The sequence below is a fragment of the Lissotriton helveticus genome, chromosome 6, assembly GCF_964261635.1.
Source record: "Lissotriton helveticus chromosome 6, aLisHel1.1, whole genome shotgun sequence".
Lineage (NCBI taxonomy): Eukaryota > Metazoa > Chordata > Amphibia > Caudata > Salamandridae > Lissotriton > Lissotriton helveticus.
In genome coordinates, this window is record NC_136067.1 from 238,157,832 (window position 1) to 238,176,125 (window position 18,294).

Consider the following 18,294-nt stretch of genomic DNA (forward strand, 5'->3'; position numbering starts at 1 on the left):
ACAACATACAGGATTTACACATGGATGGATTGTATGTAACTGTAACTTGTGTGGTTATTCTATGAATCTGGATTGTGATCTGCCCCTTGGACCTAAGGTAGATACCCTTGGGATGGTGCTCTAAGTTCTGAATGTGCCATAAATCACTCATTTTGGCCTACTACAAACCTAAAATGTCCTAGCAATGTGCACTTTTTGTGCATTACAGGAAACTCTTGAGTGTATTCACACTTTACAAGCAACATACCCTTTTCTAGTTACTTTGTAAAGTACAAACATGTTTGTAGTTAGTGTTTTTTATTTTTCATTTAATAGTCATTCTGTCTATTCATCTTCTTGGGTTCCTGAAAGGTATAACCCTAGCAAAAACTACAATGTTTTCATACTGAATACGTGTTGCCATGAAAGTAGGCCAATATGGAGGTTTATGTTGAAGTTGTAACTGTTTTCCCTGAGGGCTACCATCATGCCGATTTTATGGATTCGATGATATGAGAATGTTTTTAAGTATTTATCCTTTTCTCACTGTTATTATTGTTTTTATGCATTTTTTTTTCATCATGATGTATTTGTTGCAATTGCACTTTAATGGTCTTTTGACGGATATAATGTATTTGCTTACTAAACACTGTATTTTTGTCCATGGACTTGGGAAAACACCACAACATAGTTCATAAATTAGGCTGTGTTTAGGCATAACTGTCCTAATGTCCACCACCATATCTAATATGCTTATGTTTTTCTTTATTTTATTTCAGACTTCAATTTTCCTTTGCAAACTTTTAGACACCAAACACATTTATTCAAAGCATTATATGTAATTGCGGACAGACCATAGTAATCACCTTTATCTACAACCCAAGAAATTCACTGACATTTCATTAAGTTCATTTTATGATGGTGAACCAAACACGTACATAAAGTGCTTAGATTTAAGCACTGAATACAATTAATTGTGAAATCAACACAATAGAAAATACATATATAAGATACACTGAATGCCATTAAGCCAATATACATAAAGGTAGATTACAGGCATGTCCCTAAACACAATGTTTACATCTATATATGGGTGTGTGTAGATATCTAATCCAGAAATATACTGAATACATACATTTATGAAACATTCACTAAGTATTAAATAAATGTTTAATTAGATAATGAAGAATATAGAAACACCAACACATTTTAATACATATCTAATTGGAGTGATTTCATAGTTTTTAATTCCATTGTTTACCTGTAAATGACTTTGAAATAATGTAATATATCTCACATTCTTGGTGCATTTGATATTCTTTTTCTGCATGTGAAAGTTGAATTAGACTATTTTTATTTGGAGAGTACAGAATCGTATGAAGAGGCTGTCTTTTTAAAGTAGTATTTTCCTACATTAGTAAACTATCATCACAGCATTACACCAACTCTTCAGCAGAAGTAGTGGCACATTGACTGATCAGTTTTTGGACTTTACAGCAAGTTAACCAGTGTGTACATGTCCAGCTGCATTTTCTACTACTTTGATCCTGTTTGTGAATACCACATAGATGAAAAAATAATTAAATACAAATACAAAATACTGGTACAAAAACAGTTCAACGTGTAGTGGTTGTCCACTGCACCTCCCTGACCCACCAAGCAGAAGCATGCAAGGTATTTATTTGAGAGAGAGATACTGAGATGGAGGGGAAATTGACAATGCATGTGAAGGATAAATTAACTTTTCTCTGAGTAACAGTCTTGTTATTTATGGTGTATAGTATAATATATGTTGTCTAGAATGATATCACTGATAAACTTGATTAGAATAAATATTCCTGATGTACATAGAATAAAACTGCAGAATGAATTAGCAATATACCAATTTTTTAAAGTCAGATTCTAATCAAAGTGTAGTTCTCTCTTTTTCTCCCTTTACCTTTGACACAACCCAGTGCAGGAACTTGGTTCTTGCATCGCGTTGCATCAAATATTAGTAAATATGGGCCTGGATTTTACATGAAAATGTTTCTTATCTCTGAGACTACAAGTTCCTGGAATAAATGAGTCTCCAAAAACATGTAATTCTATTTGTTTGTATTACATACTTAAGTTGTTCCACATCTGTAAAGGTTGTGTAGTCCATGAGTTTTCACAGTTTTAACATAGAAATGTGATCATTCTATCAAAATTACAATGTAACTTATTTTAAAATATGTTTAAATTAATTAACCTTGAAAGCAGTTGTTTATACCTGATAAAGAGCAACATTTTTATAGGAAATAAATCGTAAATTGATTTTTATAACTTCCTTTTGTTTAACTCACAGTAAAATCTATTTTGTAGTTAGTGCATATTTATTCAGATAGATACAACTACTTACAAGAGGAAGTGGGCAAAACTAAAAAATAAAAATTCAGACATCAACTCATTTGAAGTGCCTCACTACCATCTGGAATGCAAATCTATTCATTTTCAATAGCTCAGCTGATATCAAGGCTGAAACATTTAAATTAAAGATTAAACAATAACCTTCAATGTCTAACAAAAATCTGACTATTTTATAATTAAGAACCAACAGAGAGTGAAAAGATGCGGAACAAGGTACTAGGCTAAGGTAGGGCTCTCTCTCCTTAACTATTCCTAGCCCCTTTAAAACATATTAAAGAAAATCCATACTTCCCTTACATTTATGAAGCCAACAGGTTTGTATTTCTAATTAACACAGCAATGATCATTTACTTCAGCCAGCTCCATAGGGTCAGTTGTAAATTCAACAGCGCCTAGGGTCACATGTAGGAACACATTTTCACACAGATACAGAAAGGATGAAACCCTTGCATCTATCCCCTAATTTCTATGAAAAAACGAAACCCCTTATGTTACTCTTTTACTGGAATCTCTTAATACTTCTCTTATTCCAACATTCTGATGTGCCAAAGTGACCAACTATATCATAAATACAGAACTCTCGTTTTTCATTAGAACTCTGCGGTGAAGCTGCGGTAGGACACTTTGCTTAGCTTGTCAGACATTTATCCCACATGGATGCAGAAGATATTTGTGAATTTATACAACACATGCTCTCATTTTAGCTTCTAGAGCACTTTTAATATTTTCCATGATAAAATTATGAAAGCTGAGTTCTCTCAAACATGGTTCTCCAAATCTCAGCAGAGTATCAGCATTTTTCAAAGGTTAAAAACACATTCGTAACTCAACACAGTCCTAAAACTCATATGATAACACTAACAAATTATATATATATATATTGTGAGTAAAATCTGCAACTGCCTTTTGAGGGCTTTTGCGATCTCACCTAACAACTGGTGGGTAAAGAAGTCACCTTAGTAACAGGATGCAGCCATGTGTTCCTGGCCGCTGTGAAGCAAACAGTTACATCTTGGACATACATACAACGTAGTAGTATGGCTGTCTGGCAGACAAAGCCAATACAGGGCCTGTTAATTTCAGTGTTTATTGGTCAATGCACACAACTGATTTTGCTGGTGATACAGAGGGTGGTGTTATGATTTCCAGAAAGGTGTAGAAATTTATGTTTTAATTTTATGGACATGATTATGCTTGCTTGCAAGGTACTGCCAAAATTAAATGTACATCTTTTTTCCAAATAAAATGTCTGAGGAGCACCAAACTTAAAATTATTCAGTTATGATATTGATAGTCTTTACCTGATGTTTATATGGTCATTTTGGGAGCAAAACTAATCTAAGCGAGCTGCCATCTCACCACCCACTGTAAATGTGATTCTGAAAGTCAACCTATTTGAAAGCCAAACACAAACTACCAAGAATTGGGTTACTTTTTGGACCTATGCTAATATGCACTGCAGAGCCATTTGAAAGCATATTATGTATTTATAATTTGGATGTTATATGACTGTTATATGACTGCACTAGTTTTCGTGGACAGAAATGCTGCTTGCAGCAGCAAAAATCAATGGTGGTTTCATCCACAGCAGATAAAATGCTACACTCTTCTTTTCTGCCACAAAACAACATAGGCCACTACCACAAAAGGTGCAGAATCAGGTGTCACGTAAAAATATACAATAAGGTGCTAAACAACCCAACATTGTAACTTAGCACACACAAAAATAAATGACATCTTCACCTACAGTTCATTTAATCCTGCCCACAAAGATGCACAGAAGGTCATCGAGGTCACGAAAGAAAGTATATGTATTGCATGAGCCCTTTCATTACCCCTAAACTACGCTTTATCTAAACCCTAAGTGAGGAAGGTGTGGCATGGCAAAGTCTCCAGTCACCGTCAAACTGGGGAATCTAAGACCCAAAAAGTTATTTCCGTAATCATGTTGTTTCTTTGAAGGTATTCTAGCACACACCTTAGAAAAGCACTGGTGTATGTTATCCAAAGAGTACATAGATTTTCAGGAAATACAACTTTTTTCTTACTGCAAATAGTTTAATAAAAAAAAAAAAATTTTAAACAGTTTTCTACTTAAACTTCCAAGTTGTGAACTGCATGCGACATTCAGAACAGAAAGCAATATCAATTAATTTTTAGAGCAAGCATTGACCAAGCCATAAGGTATGGCTTTTTAATTTGAAAATGGCATTTGTGGAAGTCTGTGTTGGTATATTAAAGCCAGATTTACTGGCGTTGCCAAAGTTTGTTAATTAGTGTATATATCAAATGTTTCAGCAATCAAAATGGGGGTACTAAATAAAACATCTTTTTTTTAAAACAACTACTACAGTGAAAAGAAATGCTTGCTTTCTGTACGCATTGCATGCATGATAAAGAACTTCACTTGTACTTTTGGATATATATAAATATGTCCCCACCTTTTCTGTGTTCTTGACAGATGTCTGGACTCCCTGAAAAGTTTAAAACTGAAATTCCTAAAGTCACTGCTCTCCCTGTGCTTTTCTTAATTATTCAAATGTAAACATTTACTGTCACTTCCTATAGAACATTTTATGTTTATCCATGGACACAGTGATCACAGATTGTTACATTATAGAAGACCCTAAGCCCTTAAATTGGGAAAGAACCTGTTCCTCTCAAAAGAACAGTTTGTAAAAGTTTTCCTTGGCATGTGCACAATAAACTCTTATTTCATGGAGTAATTAAAGCTAATGTCCCATCTGACAATTCCTATTTATTTCATAATTTCAACCTTTTCAAGTTGATACAGGGGTGTATAGTGAGTAACGGCATTAATAGAAGAATCTTCTTCATCATTCAGTAGAAATATCCATACATGACTTCTTGTCACTGCAGTGTTGAATACGAATGTGATGACTCGTCATTTGAACTGGACTGCAAAGCAGAAGAAAGATTATAGGCTCCTGAAAAAGAGTAAAACAAAAGCAACGGTTTAGGGAGTGACCTAAGAGCAAGAGCTTTCAACCTATCATTCTGACTGCAGAGTTAGTTGCTTGATTGATGGTTTAGAAGTTTTCCATCAAAAATAAGTTACCAAAAATGAGAGACACTTGTATATAGTTAATCATGAGCTCTCAAAGTATGAAACAAGTGTCGAATTGCCACCTGAAGTATGATAAATCTACAATGCAGTTGGATGGCTTGGGGTGCATTAACTGTGCAGATGCTCTCTAGTACTCCGTACCAGAACTTATTTAATTTGAAAGGGAGAGTACCAGCACTTCTCAGCACTGCTGCAATATAATTAAATGGGAGTGTGCCAGCACTTCGCAGGAGCTAACAGGTACTTTGAAAACTGAGTACCTGCACTTCTATATTTCCATTTCAAGACTGGCTGTTGCCTTCTGGATAGATCTACAAAATTTGTATTTAACAAAGAGTAAAATGAAGAACATGGAAAATCAGATCTTCAAAACAAGTATTGCGTTATAACTGCCAATATATTCAGTTTGCCAAAGACACTATATATCCCAGCATGGTAAAGAGAAACATGTGCCACCAAGATATCAAATACTGGATATGTTTAATGTTCTCCCTTTCACCAGATGCAAATGGATGAGAGAGATATTCACATATGAGAAACAATAGAGCGATGGTCACACAAGAGAAACAATAGCATGGGTCCTGGTGAAAGCTGTTTGGGTAGTAAAATACAGCAATTATCAGGGTTCAATGTTTCATTTAGGGATCTGGGCTCCAGTGCCACTATGCATGCTGCACCATCTGTAGTTATACTCCTGACGAGAAAGTATGTTTACTGGCCTTGTTTGGTCCCACATTAGAACAGCTTATATAATTTTAATCAACTCTAACATATACCATTGTGTGATAGATTAGACTGGTTGGGACTACACTAACCATGAGGCCATGCAGTGAGCCACGCCCACTGAGGCAGGTTTTTGGAATTTAAAAGTGCTGCCAAGCATTGCCGGGCTGTTTTCTCCTTACCCAATTCCCCTGATGAAGTCAAAGGATGAAAAGCGTCAGGAAGGGACTGTAATCCAGTGGACTGGTTGAGCGGTGTTGCTGCTGCTTCTTTGAGTATCGAAACGCCACAGTACTTGCCGTGAGGGAAACGGCCATCTCGTTGTCTTTGTTGCTGCAGCCCACAGCCTGAAAACTAACAAAACCGCGCCGTGAGGGAAACGGCCAGAAGCGCAGCGCCCATACCGCCATCCTCCGCTATCCACCCGGTGCAGCAGCAGCTGGGGAACTACATCACCCAGCTGCCCCGGGGGTGGACGCGGCGGGGGTGACGACGCCTACGCGCCAGGAGGCGCCTTATCAGCAGGGAGCGCCGAAGCGCTCTTGGGACACTCGAAACGCCACAGTACTTGCCGTGAGGGAAACGGCCATCTCGTTGTCTTTGTTGCTGCAGCCCACAGCCTGAAAACTAACAAAACCGCGCCGTGAGGGAAACGGCCAGAAGCGCAGCGCCCATACCGCCATCCTCCGCTATCCACCCGGTGCAGCAGCAGCTGGGGAACTACATCACCCAGCTGCCCCGGGGGTGGACGCGGCGGGGGTGACGACGCCTACGCGCCAGGAGGCGCCTTATCAGCAGGGAGCGCCGAAGCGCTCTTGGGACACTCGAAACGCCACAGTACTTGCCGTGAGGGAAACGGCCATCTCGTTGTCTTTGTTGCTGCAGCCCACAGCCTGAAAACTAACAAAACCGCGCCGTGAGGGAAACGGCCAGAAGCGCAGCGCCCATACCGCCATCCTCCGCTATCCACCCGGTGCAGCAGCAGCTGGGGAACTACATCACCCAGCTGCCCCGGGGGTGGACGCGGCGGGGGTGACGACGCCTACGCGCCAGGAGGCGCCTTATCAGCAGGGAGCGCCGAAGCGCTCTTGGGACACTCGAAACGCCACAGTACTTGCCGTGAGGGAAACGGCCATCTCGTTGTCTTTGTTGCTGCAGCCCACAGCCTGAAAACTAACAAAACCGCGCCGTGAGGGAAACGGCCAGAAGCGCAGCGCCCATACCGCCATCCTCCGCTATCCACCCGGTGCAGCAGCAGCTGGGGAACTACATCACCCAGCTGCCCCGGGGGTGGACGCGGCGGGGGTGACGACGCCTACGCGCCAGGAGGCGCCTTATCAGCAGGGAGCGCCGAAGCGCTCTTGGGACACTCGAAACGCCACAGTACTTGCCGTGAGGGAAACGGCCATCTCGTTGTCTTTGTTGCTGCAGCCCACAGCCTGAAAACTAACAAAACCGCGCCGTGAGGGAAACGGCCAGAAGCGCAGCGCCCATACCGCCATCCTCCGCTATCCACCCGGTGCAGCAGCAGCTGGGGAACTACATCACCCAGCTGCCCCGGGGGTGGACGCGGCGGGGGTGACGACGCCTACGCGCCAGGAGGCGCCTTATCAGCAGGGAGCGCCGAAGCGCTCTTGGGACACTCGAAACGCCACAGTACTTGCCGTGAGGGAAACGGCCATCTCGTTGTCTTTGTTGCTGCAGCCCACAGCCTGAAAACTAACAAAACCGCGCCGTGAGGGAAACGGCCAGAAGCGCAGCGCCCATACCGCCATCCTCCGCTATCCACCCGGTGCAGCAGCAGCTGGGGAACTACATCACCCAGCTGCCCCGGGGGTGGACGCGGCGGGGGTGACGACGCCTACGCGCCAGGAGGCGCCTTATCAGCAGGGAGCGCCGAAGCGCTCTTGGGACACTCGAAACGCCACAGTACTTGCCGTGAGGGAAACGGCCATCTCGTTGTCTTTGTTGCTGCAGCCCACAGCCTGAAAACTAACAAAACCGCGCCGTGAGGGAAACGGCCAGAAGCGCAGCGCCCATACCGCCATCCTCCGCTATCCACCCGGTGCAGCAGCAGCTGGGGAACTACATCACCCAGCTGCCCCGGGGGTGGACGCGGCGGGGGTGACGACGCCTACGCGCCAGGAGGCGCCTTATCAGCAGGGAACGCCTCTCGCACACGCGAGTCGCGCGCGGGAGAAGCCCGGGACAAGGGCGGGACAGTCTTAGACAGTCCTAGACTGGCCGGGACTGGACTGGGCAACCCCTCTAACATCTGCAACCCAAGCAAGTAAGAAATTCCCTTTTTTATTGACTTTATTGTACAGTGTCATCACGTAAGACTCTATTCAAGCATCCGGTGTGTATTGGTAAAGCCTATATAATCCCTGGACAATCGACTATATAATTTTAATATGTCTAAAAAGAATTCTAAAAAACAGCCCCCTGTTAGCTCTAAGCCTACAGTTAACTCTAAGCCCATTGAAAACTACATGCTTCAAGTCATAACCAAAATAAATAAAGAGAGAAGAGAATCATTGGGATTAAGTCAGTCGCCTGATTTACAGTTACTAAGCCCAATTCAAAGTCCTCAACATTCAAGCTCTTTAGTATTGGATGATACCCCAAATCTAATAGACATCACGGTCCATCCTACTCCAAACTTGGATGATCAGATTAGCCTTAACTTGGATGATGTCGCAAATGCTATGCCACTAGATCAAGGAATAAATATTGAACATGACCACGAGATTCTGGTGCATAATGCTGATGATCTACCATCTCCTGAGCAGGAAACTCGACCTACGAGAAAAAACAGGAAAACTCATCAAAAACGGATGGGGTTACGTTCCAGTAATAGGAGGAAAAATGTTTCTCCGACAGGGCAAAACAAGGCAAAAATTTTAGATGATGGTGATATTAATGTCCTTGATAGAAGCAATCATGAAAAAAGCTATAACGAAGAAGATTTGCTTCAGAAAATAGCAGACATTATTGATTCCAAAATCCAAACTATCATTAAGCCTTTGATTGCCAAGATTGATAAATTGAATGCGGAGGTAAAAAAGATGACTACTCTTCAAGTCAAAGCTGTGGAAGGGGTTGAGACGGTCAATACTTTAGTGACACAAATGGCGAAACCAATTGAATCTAAGGCAAAGAGCTCTATAGAAAAAGAGAACAGTCCTATGCTCCCAGAAAGTACAGTCGGGAATGAAACTCATTCTATTATTCGACCTCCAAACATCGCCGGGGTATCAGGACCCAAAGGTAATTTGCCAATGAACTGCCAGGAAACAGATCCCCTCCAATTTATTGAGGAAGCGTCTCTTGTGGTCCTGGTTCTGGCAAATGTTCCCTCGCCAGCAGATGCAAAATCCGAAACACCAGCATCTTTGTTTAGCAAAGCCCTCCATTGGCTAACAAACAATATGCAAATGGCACCAGGAGGAAAATATCAACTTGCATCTGAGATTAAATCCACTAAGAGGGTGGCGTGGATTGGAAATCGACCGAAAGTATTCAAGGGAGATTGTGTTATAGTGACTTTTTCCCATCCAGGTGTTCTGCCAAATCTCCTAAAACATATCAATCCCCCCCAAAGAAGAGCAGGATCTGTTGTTCCTCTTACGTTAAAATTCTTTTATGGAGAGCAAGAGAATGTGACTTTTCCTAGGACCCCCGGACCTATGTGGAACACTGTGAGAAACAACAGAGGCCAAGGTGCTCCCCAAAAAGACTGGGGTATGGTTCTAGGTAATAGATATGATGCCTTATCAGGGCTAAATGATTGTGATTGACTGGGTAGTAGTCTTGAAAATTTTCTAATTTCTGGTGTCACTCATGAGGCTAGGGAAATGGGCACCCGGTTAAATACTGGATTAGCTGATGCTTTGACCAATGTAAGTAGCACTCAGGTCGAGTCTGGTAATGTGATTAATGTTGAACAGCGTATTGAATGTTCCAAACTTACTACAAATAATGATGTACTTGAGTCATATGAGATTTTCTCCCCTGAATTGGTTACTATAGATGGCAACGCATGTGAATATAATTTTACTCAGCAACAGGGTAAAGGTTTAACCAATAGTACAAAACCTACCAGTGACAATGCTAATATACAATGTACCTTGTTGTCCTGGAATGTCGCAGGGTTAAAAAACAAGATTCTATCACAGGATCTGCTAAATTTCCTGGACTCTAAGGATATAGTCCTTTTTCAGGAGACTTGGCAGTTAGAACCGGATCCAATTCAGGGATATCTACATTATTTTATTCCAGCCACCCCGAGCTCAAGGGGAAGGGCAAAAGGTGGCTTGGTAACATGGATTAAGCAGAGGAATGACTACTCAGTGTTACAAATAGATACCAATAGTCCTGATATATTACTGGTCAAATTACAGCGACCGCCAAGTAGGGACATCTTTATTTTTAACATCTACTCAAGGGGCCTACCGGGTGGTAAATCCACTAAGGCGGTTGAACTATTGGATATACTATTAAATCAACACTGTTTGAATGCTGATATTATTATTGGTGGTGATTTTAATTGTTGTTTTGAACCACTTGATAACCAGGATGTTGACCTCACTATTGAAGAGGACTTCATTTGGGAAATCCCACAGCTTTCCTTGATACCTATCAAAAGATGGACTGAGGCTGCATTACAGTTAAAAGTATTATGTGTTGAGTCTGGGCTGAGGGCCACTAACCGAAGAACGTTATCGGATAAGCAGGGCGCCCCTACTTTCTCTAATGGAACTACTCAAAGTCGTATTGATTACATATTAACTAATAAAGAGAACTGGGGGAATGTTCTTGATATGAGGGTTGAGACAAGGGTGGAAAGTGATCACGACCCATTGATTTTAACCTTTAAACTGTTCGATCTGATGGCAAATGAGGAAGAGAGGGAAACTGTCCAGATAAACCTTTCCAACGATCAAAGACACATCAGATGGGCAATTTGTGCAGCAAATGAGGAAAGCATGGTAGCCATAAGGGATCTAACAACTTTGGCCATTCAAGAAGTCCAGGATATATTTGATAAAAATACCCCGATAGCTGAAATTAGCAGGATCCACGACAAATTTTTTAACAATTTAAAATTATTTTTTGTTAAGAAAGCTAAGAAAAAGCCACGTAGACCAATTAGAAAGGAGGATCAGTGGTATGACAAGTCCTGCAGGACTGCCTATAGATTACTGTCAGATGCGGTAAAAACTCGAGACAAAACTAAAATAAGGGAGGCCCGAGTTATGTACAAAAAAGTGCAATTTAGTGCAAAAAGGGATTGGGAGGAAGGCTACTGGAGGGATCTACTCGATGCCAGTAGGGAAAGATCTATGACACCCTTCTGGAACATCGTTAAATGGGGAAGGGGGTCAAATAGAGGAGAACCCACTAACCATGTACTACCAGAAGCCTGGGTATCCCATTTTTCTACCCATTTTTCTGCTGAGGATGAAGGCGAAGAGGAATGTCTAGCTTCTGTAGATATCCTCGCGAGCCCCTTAGTCTTCTCAAAAGATGATATCCTAAAAACTCTGAGCTGTATACCTAAAGCCAGAGCCCCGGGCCTAGACTTTATCCCTGCAGATTTGTTTATGCATGACAAGGATCTATGGGCCACCTATATTCAGCTGTTAGCCAACGCTATTGCAAAGGGCTCGCCTATCCCTGAGACCTGGAAAGGAGCCGAGATTATCCCCATCTTTAAAAAGGGGGCATGCTCGGATCCAGGCAATTACAGGCCTATTAGCCTGATTGCATGCATACAAAAAGTTGTGGCAAGGCTATTATTACAGCGAATTCATGGGTGGATAGATGATTATGATATATTATCTCCCCTGCAGGCTGGTTTTCGCAGCCATACCAGCACTATTGATCAAATTTTTAGATTTGTTTTATTATATTGGCGCACAGTTTTATTAGAAGGCGGGATGCTTTTTGCAGCTTTTGTTGATTTAAAATCAGCTTTTGATTTAGTTCCCCGCCACAAACTGTGGAATATCCTACATGATCAGGGTATTCCAAAAGAAATCCTGTCTTTATTGATTAGGATGCATGAAAATAGTTTTGCACAAGTACGATGGAATCAGCAGGGTAGTACTACTGAGAAGTTCCCCATAGCGAGGGGTGTACGCCAAGGATGCGTGCTCGCACCAACACTCTTCTCGCTATACATCAACAGGGTGATCGGTTATTTTGAACATCAGCCCACGGATGCCCCAAGGTTGGCAGGAAGGCCGATCCCCCTGTTGATGTTTGCGGACGACACCTTGCTGATATCAAAGACCCAGCAGGGACTACAAAAGGCCATTAGGGTGTTTGAAGGATTTTGCACTGATCATGGTCTTGTAATTAACACCAGCAAAACTAAATTTATGGTTATGCACAAACGGAAACACATTAGAGGCAGAGTCATTATGGATGGGGTCCAGCTCGAGCAGACCCAGGTCTTTAAGTACCTTGGTATCAATCTGTCATACAATCTAGATTGGAAACACCATACAAACGAATTAGACACAAAACATGCTCAACTTGCAGGAGTTCTCACAAAGGAGCTTTTTTCATCTCACACTAAACCAATTAGACCTGTCTTAAAAATCTACAATGCTAAGGTCGGAGCAGCTGTTCTTTATGGAGCAGAACTCTGGGGGTCCAGTAATTTGAACAAGTTGACGGTAGCACAGAACAAATTTCTCCGCAACATTACTGGGCTACCAATGTCAACCCCATTGATACCTTTAAAGTATGATCTGGGAATCTATAGCTTTAGGGACATAGCCAGGTATAGAATTGTGGCCTACTGGAGAAGGTTATGGATAACTCCTGAGCTCTCCCAGTATGCCCAAGGCTTCCTGGAGGTGAGATCCCTAGATACTGCTAATAAGATAGTCTGGTTGAAAGAGGCTAAACTTCTATATAGGGCACTGGGTTTATCCCAAATGTGGGATGATCCGTTAAATAGTGTTTTTCCACCAAAAAAGATACTTCGTGAACTCTACTGGAGTATGGTGGAGATTAAGTGCTTTAGGAATCATATTGACCGTTCCTTTACATACGATTATTTGGAGCTCAAGCACTCACCGGCCCTCGAACCCTACTGGGATTGGATTACGGTCCCAGGGGACCGGAAGAGGTACCATCAGTTGAGGGTGGGGACACTTCCGTTAAATGCCCTAATAGTGAAATGGAATAAAGCACAAACTCCAAGGTGCCCCTTCTGTCCGGACCATAACGAAAACATTGGTCATGTGTTATTTGCCTGCCCTGAATATAGAATACCTAGACAATCATGGCTTAAACCAATTTGCATCCAGTTAGGTATAAAGTCGTCAAATGAGGCTGTCAGGATTCTAAGAACAGATTCCTCCCAGCCTGTTGTTATAGCTATGGCAAAGTTCCTTCACTGGATGTGGATAATTCGGGCACGCAAAACCTGTTTGGATTAAGTTAGGATTGTTACTTAATGCCGTACAGTTTGCATCTATTTAAATTTCTTTTAAGTTATATTTTTACGTGATAAACTATGTAAATCTCAACAAGTAGTTGTTGCTTTTTATCCTTATTTGATTGGATTCTAATGAACTTAGCTGGATATTTTAAGATTATATAAAAATGTAAATAGGATATTGTAAGATTGTGTAAAGATGTAAGTAGGATTCATAGTAGTAGTGTAAATAGTATGAGATAGGAAGATCTTTATTATTTTTTGTTTATTTATTGTATTAACTCATGTGGATTCTGTATTTCTGAGGGGTGGGGGGGTGGGGTGGGATAAAAAACAACACATTTTATTTTTATTTTGTAAAATGTCTTTTATGATTGAAATATATCGAATAAAGACTAATTAAAGTGAAAAGTGATTAAAGTAGACAAAGTGGCCTATTCAGCAAGAGAAATGTGTCAGCAGGGGCAGAGATTTACAGCCATGCCTAAATTTACATTTACTTGTTTTACTAGTCACAAACTTTCTCAGTAGTACACCAAGAAAACTTCTTCAGGCCCAGGTTTCCAGAAGTACTACAGGACATGTCATCTGACAGCCTCAATGAAGACCTATTCCCGGTGTGGATTTATAGCCTCAAGAATCCCACACAGCAGGAATGGAAACCCCTGAACAAATTCACATTTTCTTTCTCTGCTGGTAAAATGTTTTCTCTATGGAGAAAGCGGTTTACCTACAGGTCCCAGAAAAGTATGGGAATGATGTTCCCCTTATAATCCTTGAAGGGGAATTACTGCAGCACTTTCTTTGAGAAAGTCTCAGACCGTTTTTTAGGGTAGAACAAAGACAAAGAGGAGAAGGGGGGTGTTGAGAATGCCCCAAAATTACATTTTTGTGAGCATTTCCAAAGTATTAAGGCAAACCATGCCTTGGAATACACACTTCCCACCTTGTTAGTGTGATTAAAGAGTGCATATTTCTTTGCACTCATGGCAGAAAAATCTGCAGTTGAACATTAATTATGCATGCCAGTAATCCCTGGATCACTGACAGAATATTGTAAACACAAATATTGTGTGGACAAAATATAGTGTCAAAAGTATTGCAAACCAAAATATTGGGAAGGTAAGTGCAAATAGTAAGTATAGATTTTCTATTCTTAACTCCACTTGTACGAGCCTTGAAGATATATATATATATATGTATCCAAAAAATTGCCTCCATGAAGAAACAATGAGGGACTCAGCGGGCAGTGCTTCAGGTAAGCTTATTGCAACAGTTCTTATGTGGCATGACGCGTTTCGGGTAGTCGTCCCTCTTCAGATGCCGTCACTCCCTGTACTGGCGCTGCATGCAGTTCCGCTCTAAAAGTCCAATGCTTCCTTCCCATTGGAGGACATCATCGAACTGCATGTCCCAGCATCCCTCTGGCTGAATGCCGGTAACCGCTGCCAGTAATTCAAACAATGTTTTCTCTGGGCTGTTGTCACCATCAAGCACCACCCAATGCCTTCAGCAGCCTCCAGTGTGTGCGCAATCTGCGGGGCTCGTGGCAGTACTCCGGGCCTCACCGTGAAGACACGGTCCCATTCAGGTCAGAATTACGATCACCTGTGGCATGCAGCAATCCAAACCCATACCAATTCCTCGATCTACCTTCAAAGTTTTCCACAATTGGGCTTGGGTTGTCAGGGCGGGTCACCTCCATTACGCTGTGGCCTCGCAAAGTATATCCCAAAAATTGCCTCCGTGAAGAAACAATGAGGGACTCAGCGGGCAGTGCTTCAGGTAAGATTATTGCAACAGTTCTTATGTGGCATGTGGCATGACGCATTTCGGGAAGTTGTCCCTCTTCAGATGCCTTCACTCCCTGTACTGGTGCTGCATGCAGTTCTGCTCTAAAAGTCCAATGCTTCCTTCCTATTGGAGGACATCATCAAACTGCATGTCCCAGCATCCCTCTGGCTGGATGCCGGTAACCGCTGCCAGTAATTCAAACAATGTTTTCTCCGGGCTGTTGTCACCATCAAGCACCACCCAACGCCTTCTGCAGCCTCCAGTGTGTGCGCAATCTGTGGGGCTCGTGGCAATACTCCGGGCCTCACCGTGAAGTCACTGTCCCATTCAGGTCAGAATTACGATCACCTGTGGCATGCAGCAATCCAAACCCATACCAATTCCTCGATCTACCTCCAAAGTTTTCCACAATTGGGCTTGGGTTGTCAGGGCGGGTCACCTCCATTGCGCTGGACCTGGACCTGGGTTGCACCACCCCGGAAAATGGGGGCCACGAGACTCGCTATTCAAGGAGTCACGTATGTGGAGCTGCGCGATGGATAAGGACAGGAGTGTTGTTTGGGGCTCATGGTAGAGCCTTTGGAACGAGCAGTAATTTGAAAGTGCATCCATCCAGGACATATGGACTACATCTCCCATAAGCACAATGTGTGTTTTCATAAAAGGAGATGGTAGACGGCGTGCACTTTACTGCTGGCCCCTGATGAGGAAAATAAATTTCCGAAACGCGTCGGGCCTATTTCAAACACGCAACTGCCCATACCAACAAACGCTTTGGGGAAAGCGCACGCAGGCTCGAGTGCAACCCGCTACTTGGACAACCCCACGGAGCTGTAATATATATATATATATATATATATATATATATATTTCCTTAAGGTAGATATATGTGGGCTTAGATATAGTAAAACTTTGCTTACCTATAGAAATGTACTTTCATGCAAGTTTTGCCCTCTGTATTCATGAAACAATATTTTGTCCACGCAATATTTTTTCTCCCATATTTTGTCTAAATGCTGGAATTCCTTTGTGAATACCTTACAGGCAAAAACGATGTACATTCAGCAGTAAATTACTTTGTGAATAGGCCCAAAAGACTGGTGCAACAGTTTAAAGACAAAGCTATCAGAGGTGGCATTCAGAACTGACAGAGGTTCTAGCCTCGTTAAACATATACTGTTTACTTCCTGTGATCTGTGCTTTAAATTTGAAAAAAGATGTATTGGTGAAAAAAGTAACTACAATTACATTGTCCACTTCTTTCCAATGTGGCCATCCGAAAGCTTAGGGAGAGTGAAGATACAATGTAGTCTTAATGAGAGAAAAGGGTAAAAGGGATTTGGCATGTTTGTTTGAGATATGGCCATTTCGACAAAAGAAAGCACACCAAGAGAAGGTAACATTGAGAGACAGAATGTCAAACATGCTTAAACCAAAAGTCTATATTGTTGTGGAGCACAGTAAGATAGAAGGGGAAAGGGTGCAAGGACCAACATTGAGCCAAATACCCATAGTCAAGAGTGTGCACTCTTGGAAGGAAGATGTAGCCAAAAGATACAATTTTAAACAAAAGGGTTTTCCGAAAATTACAAACTGTTGAATAGTTGCATCCAATGTCTTATTCCACCACTGTCCCAGCTCTTGTCCTGATTGATATCTTCAACATTTATTAATTGAACATTTACATTTTATCCCACCAATTTCATTAAGTATTTGACCACTTTTAGCCTATGCATGGAAGTGGTCAGTTTATGAAAGGATATTTGTATAATGTACTTGTCATAAGAGATAGTAACAACAGGTGGCAAGACAATTATGATTGGGATGTGAACGTTAATAAGAGTTGCAACCACAAAAAAATAAAGTAATCCAATACTTTCAAAGAGCCAGGAAAACATGATGGCAATTATTTTGGCGTGTTTCAGGTCAAGAGTTATCTCTTCTTCACTTGATGGCTATTGGTGATATTGTCCCTACTGTGGTGGTCCTCATTCAGTTCCTTCTCCCTGACATTTCTCGCTGATCTTAGAGTGTTACCTCTTCTTGAAACTTCCTCTAAGATGACTGCTACTTTTTAGGTCTGGTGCAGTCAGGATTGCCTTTTTTTTAGGTCTGGCGTACTCAAAGGGCCCGATTCACAAAACTAACTTAAGACAAAATCCTAAACTTACTACCATTTACTAATTTTTGTATTCACAGAAGGCACTTACTCATTGATGAGTAAGTGCCTTCTGTGAGTTTCAAAATGAGTAAGTGCCTTCTGTGAATACCAAAATGAGTAAGTGCCTTCTGTGAATACCAAAATGGTAGTACCTTTAGGATTTTGTCTTAAGTTAGGTCTGTGAATCGGGCCCAACACCTTGAGTCATTAACATTATAAGGAAAGGGGCTTTGGGTCAATCCCTCACAGCACCTGGTTTCATTGAGCAACCTTCCTTTGGTCATTGCTTGTGAGAAGTACAATTCATATGTGCAACATTTTATGGAGGTTTACTTTTTCAGCTGTGTATGAGTCAAATGGAATACAGCTGAAGAGGCAATAGGTATTCTGTGACTACACATGAAATTCTTCACCTACCTAAGCAGATGATCCCTCCCCGGGCTTGCGGGATCCTGTCCCAGGAACTTTGTGACGTGGCAGGCCATCACACGGTCGAATACCAGGTCTCAAAGATCCTCACCCGATGTCGGACAGAACACTAATGATTATTGTAATCCATGCACAATAAGTGACAGCAAGGGACATTCAAGAGAATGTACCTGGCCTCCTTGAGCCATGATCAGGCTTGGAGCTCTAAATGAGCCCTCATTGGGACTTTCAGGCCAGCATGTAATTCTGAACATTGAGTCACTTGCACCCCTT

The 18,294-nt window shown here is 41.8% G+C and overlaps 1 protein-coding gene across 3 annotated transcripts in view; it reads right to left on the bottom strand.

Annotated features, from left to right (window-relative positions):
- Nucleotides 1-4,407: 4,407 nt before the first annotated feature.
- The window catches only part of LOC144762473 (adhesion G protein-coupled receptor F5-like), a 1,325,307-nt gene continuing 1,311,420 nt past the window's right edge, over nucleotides 4,408-18,294 (bottom strand). For 2 of the 3 annotated variants that reach the window (XM_078647687.1, XM_078647686.1), the window contains one exon: nucleotides 5,102-5,318. In XM_078647687.1, coding sequence (XP_078503813.1) covers nucleotides 5,242-5,318 — 77 coding nt within the window. In that variant the 3' untranslated portion in view covers nucleotides 5,102-5,241. Of the gene's footprint in view, nucleotides 5,319-18,294 lie in introns of all 3 variants that reach the window. The other variant, XM_078647685.1, reaches the window with a different exon arrangement.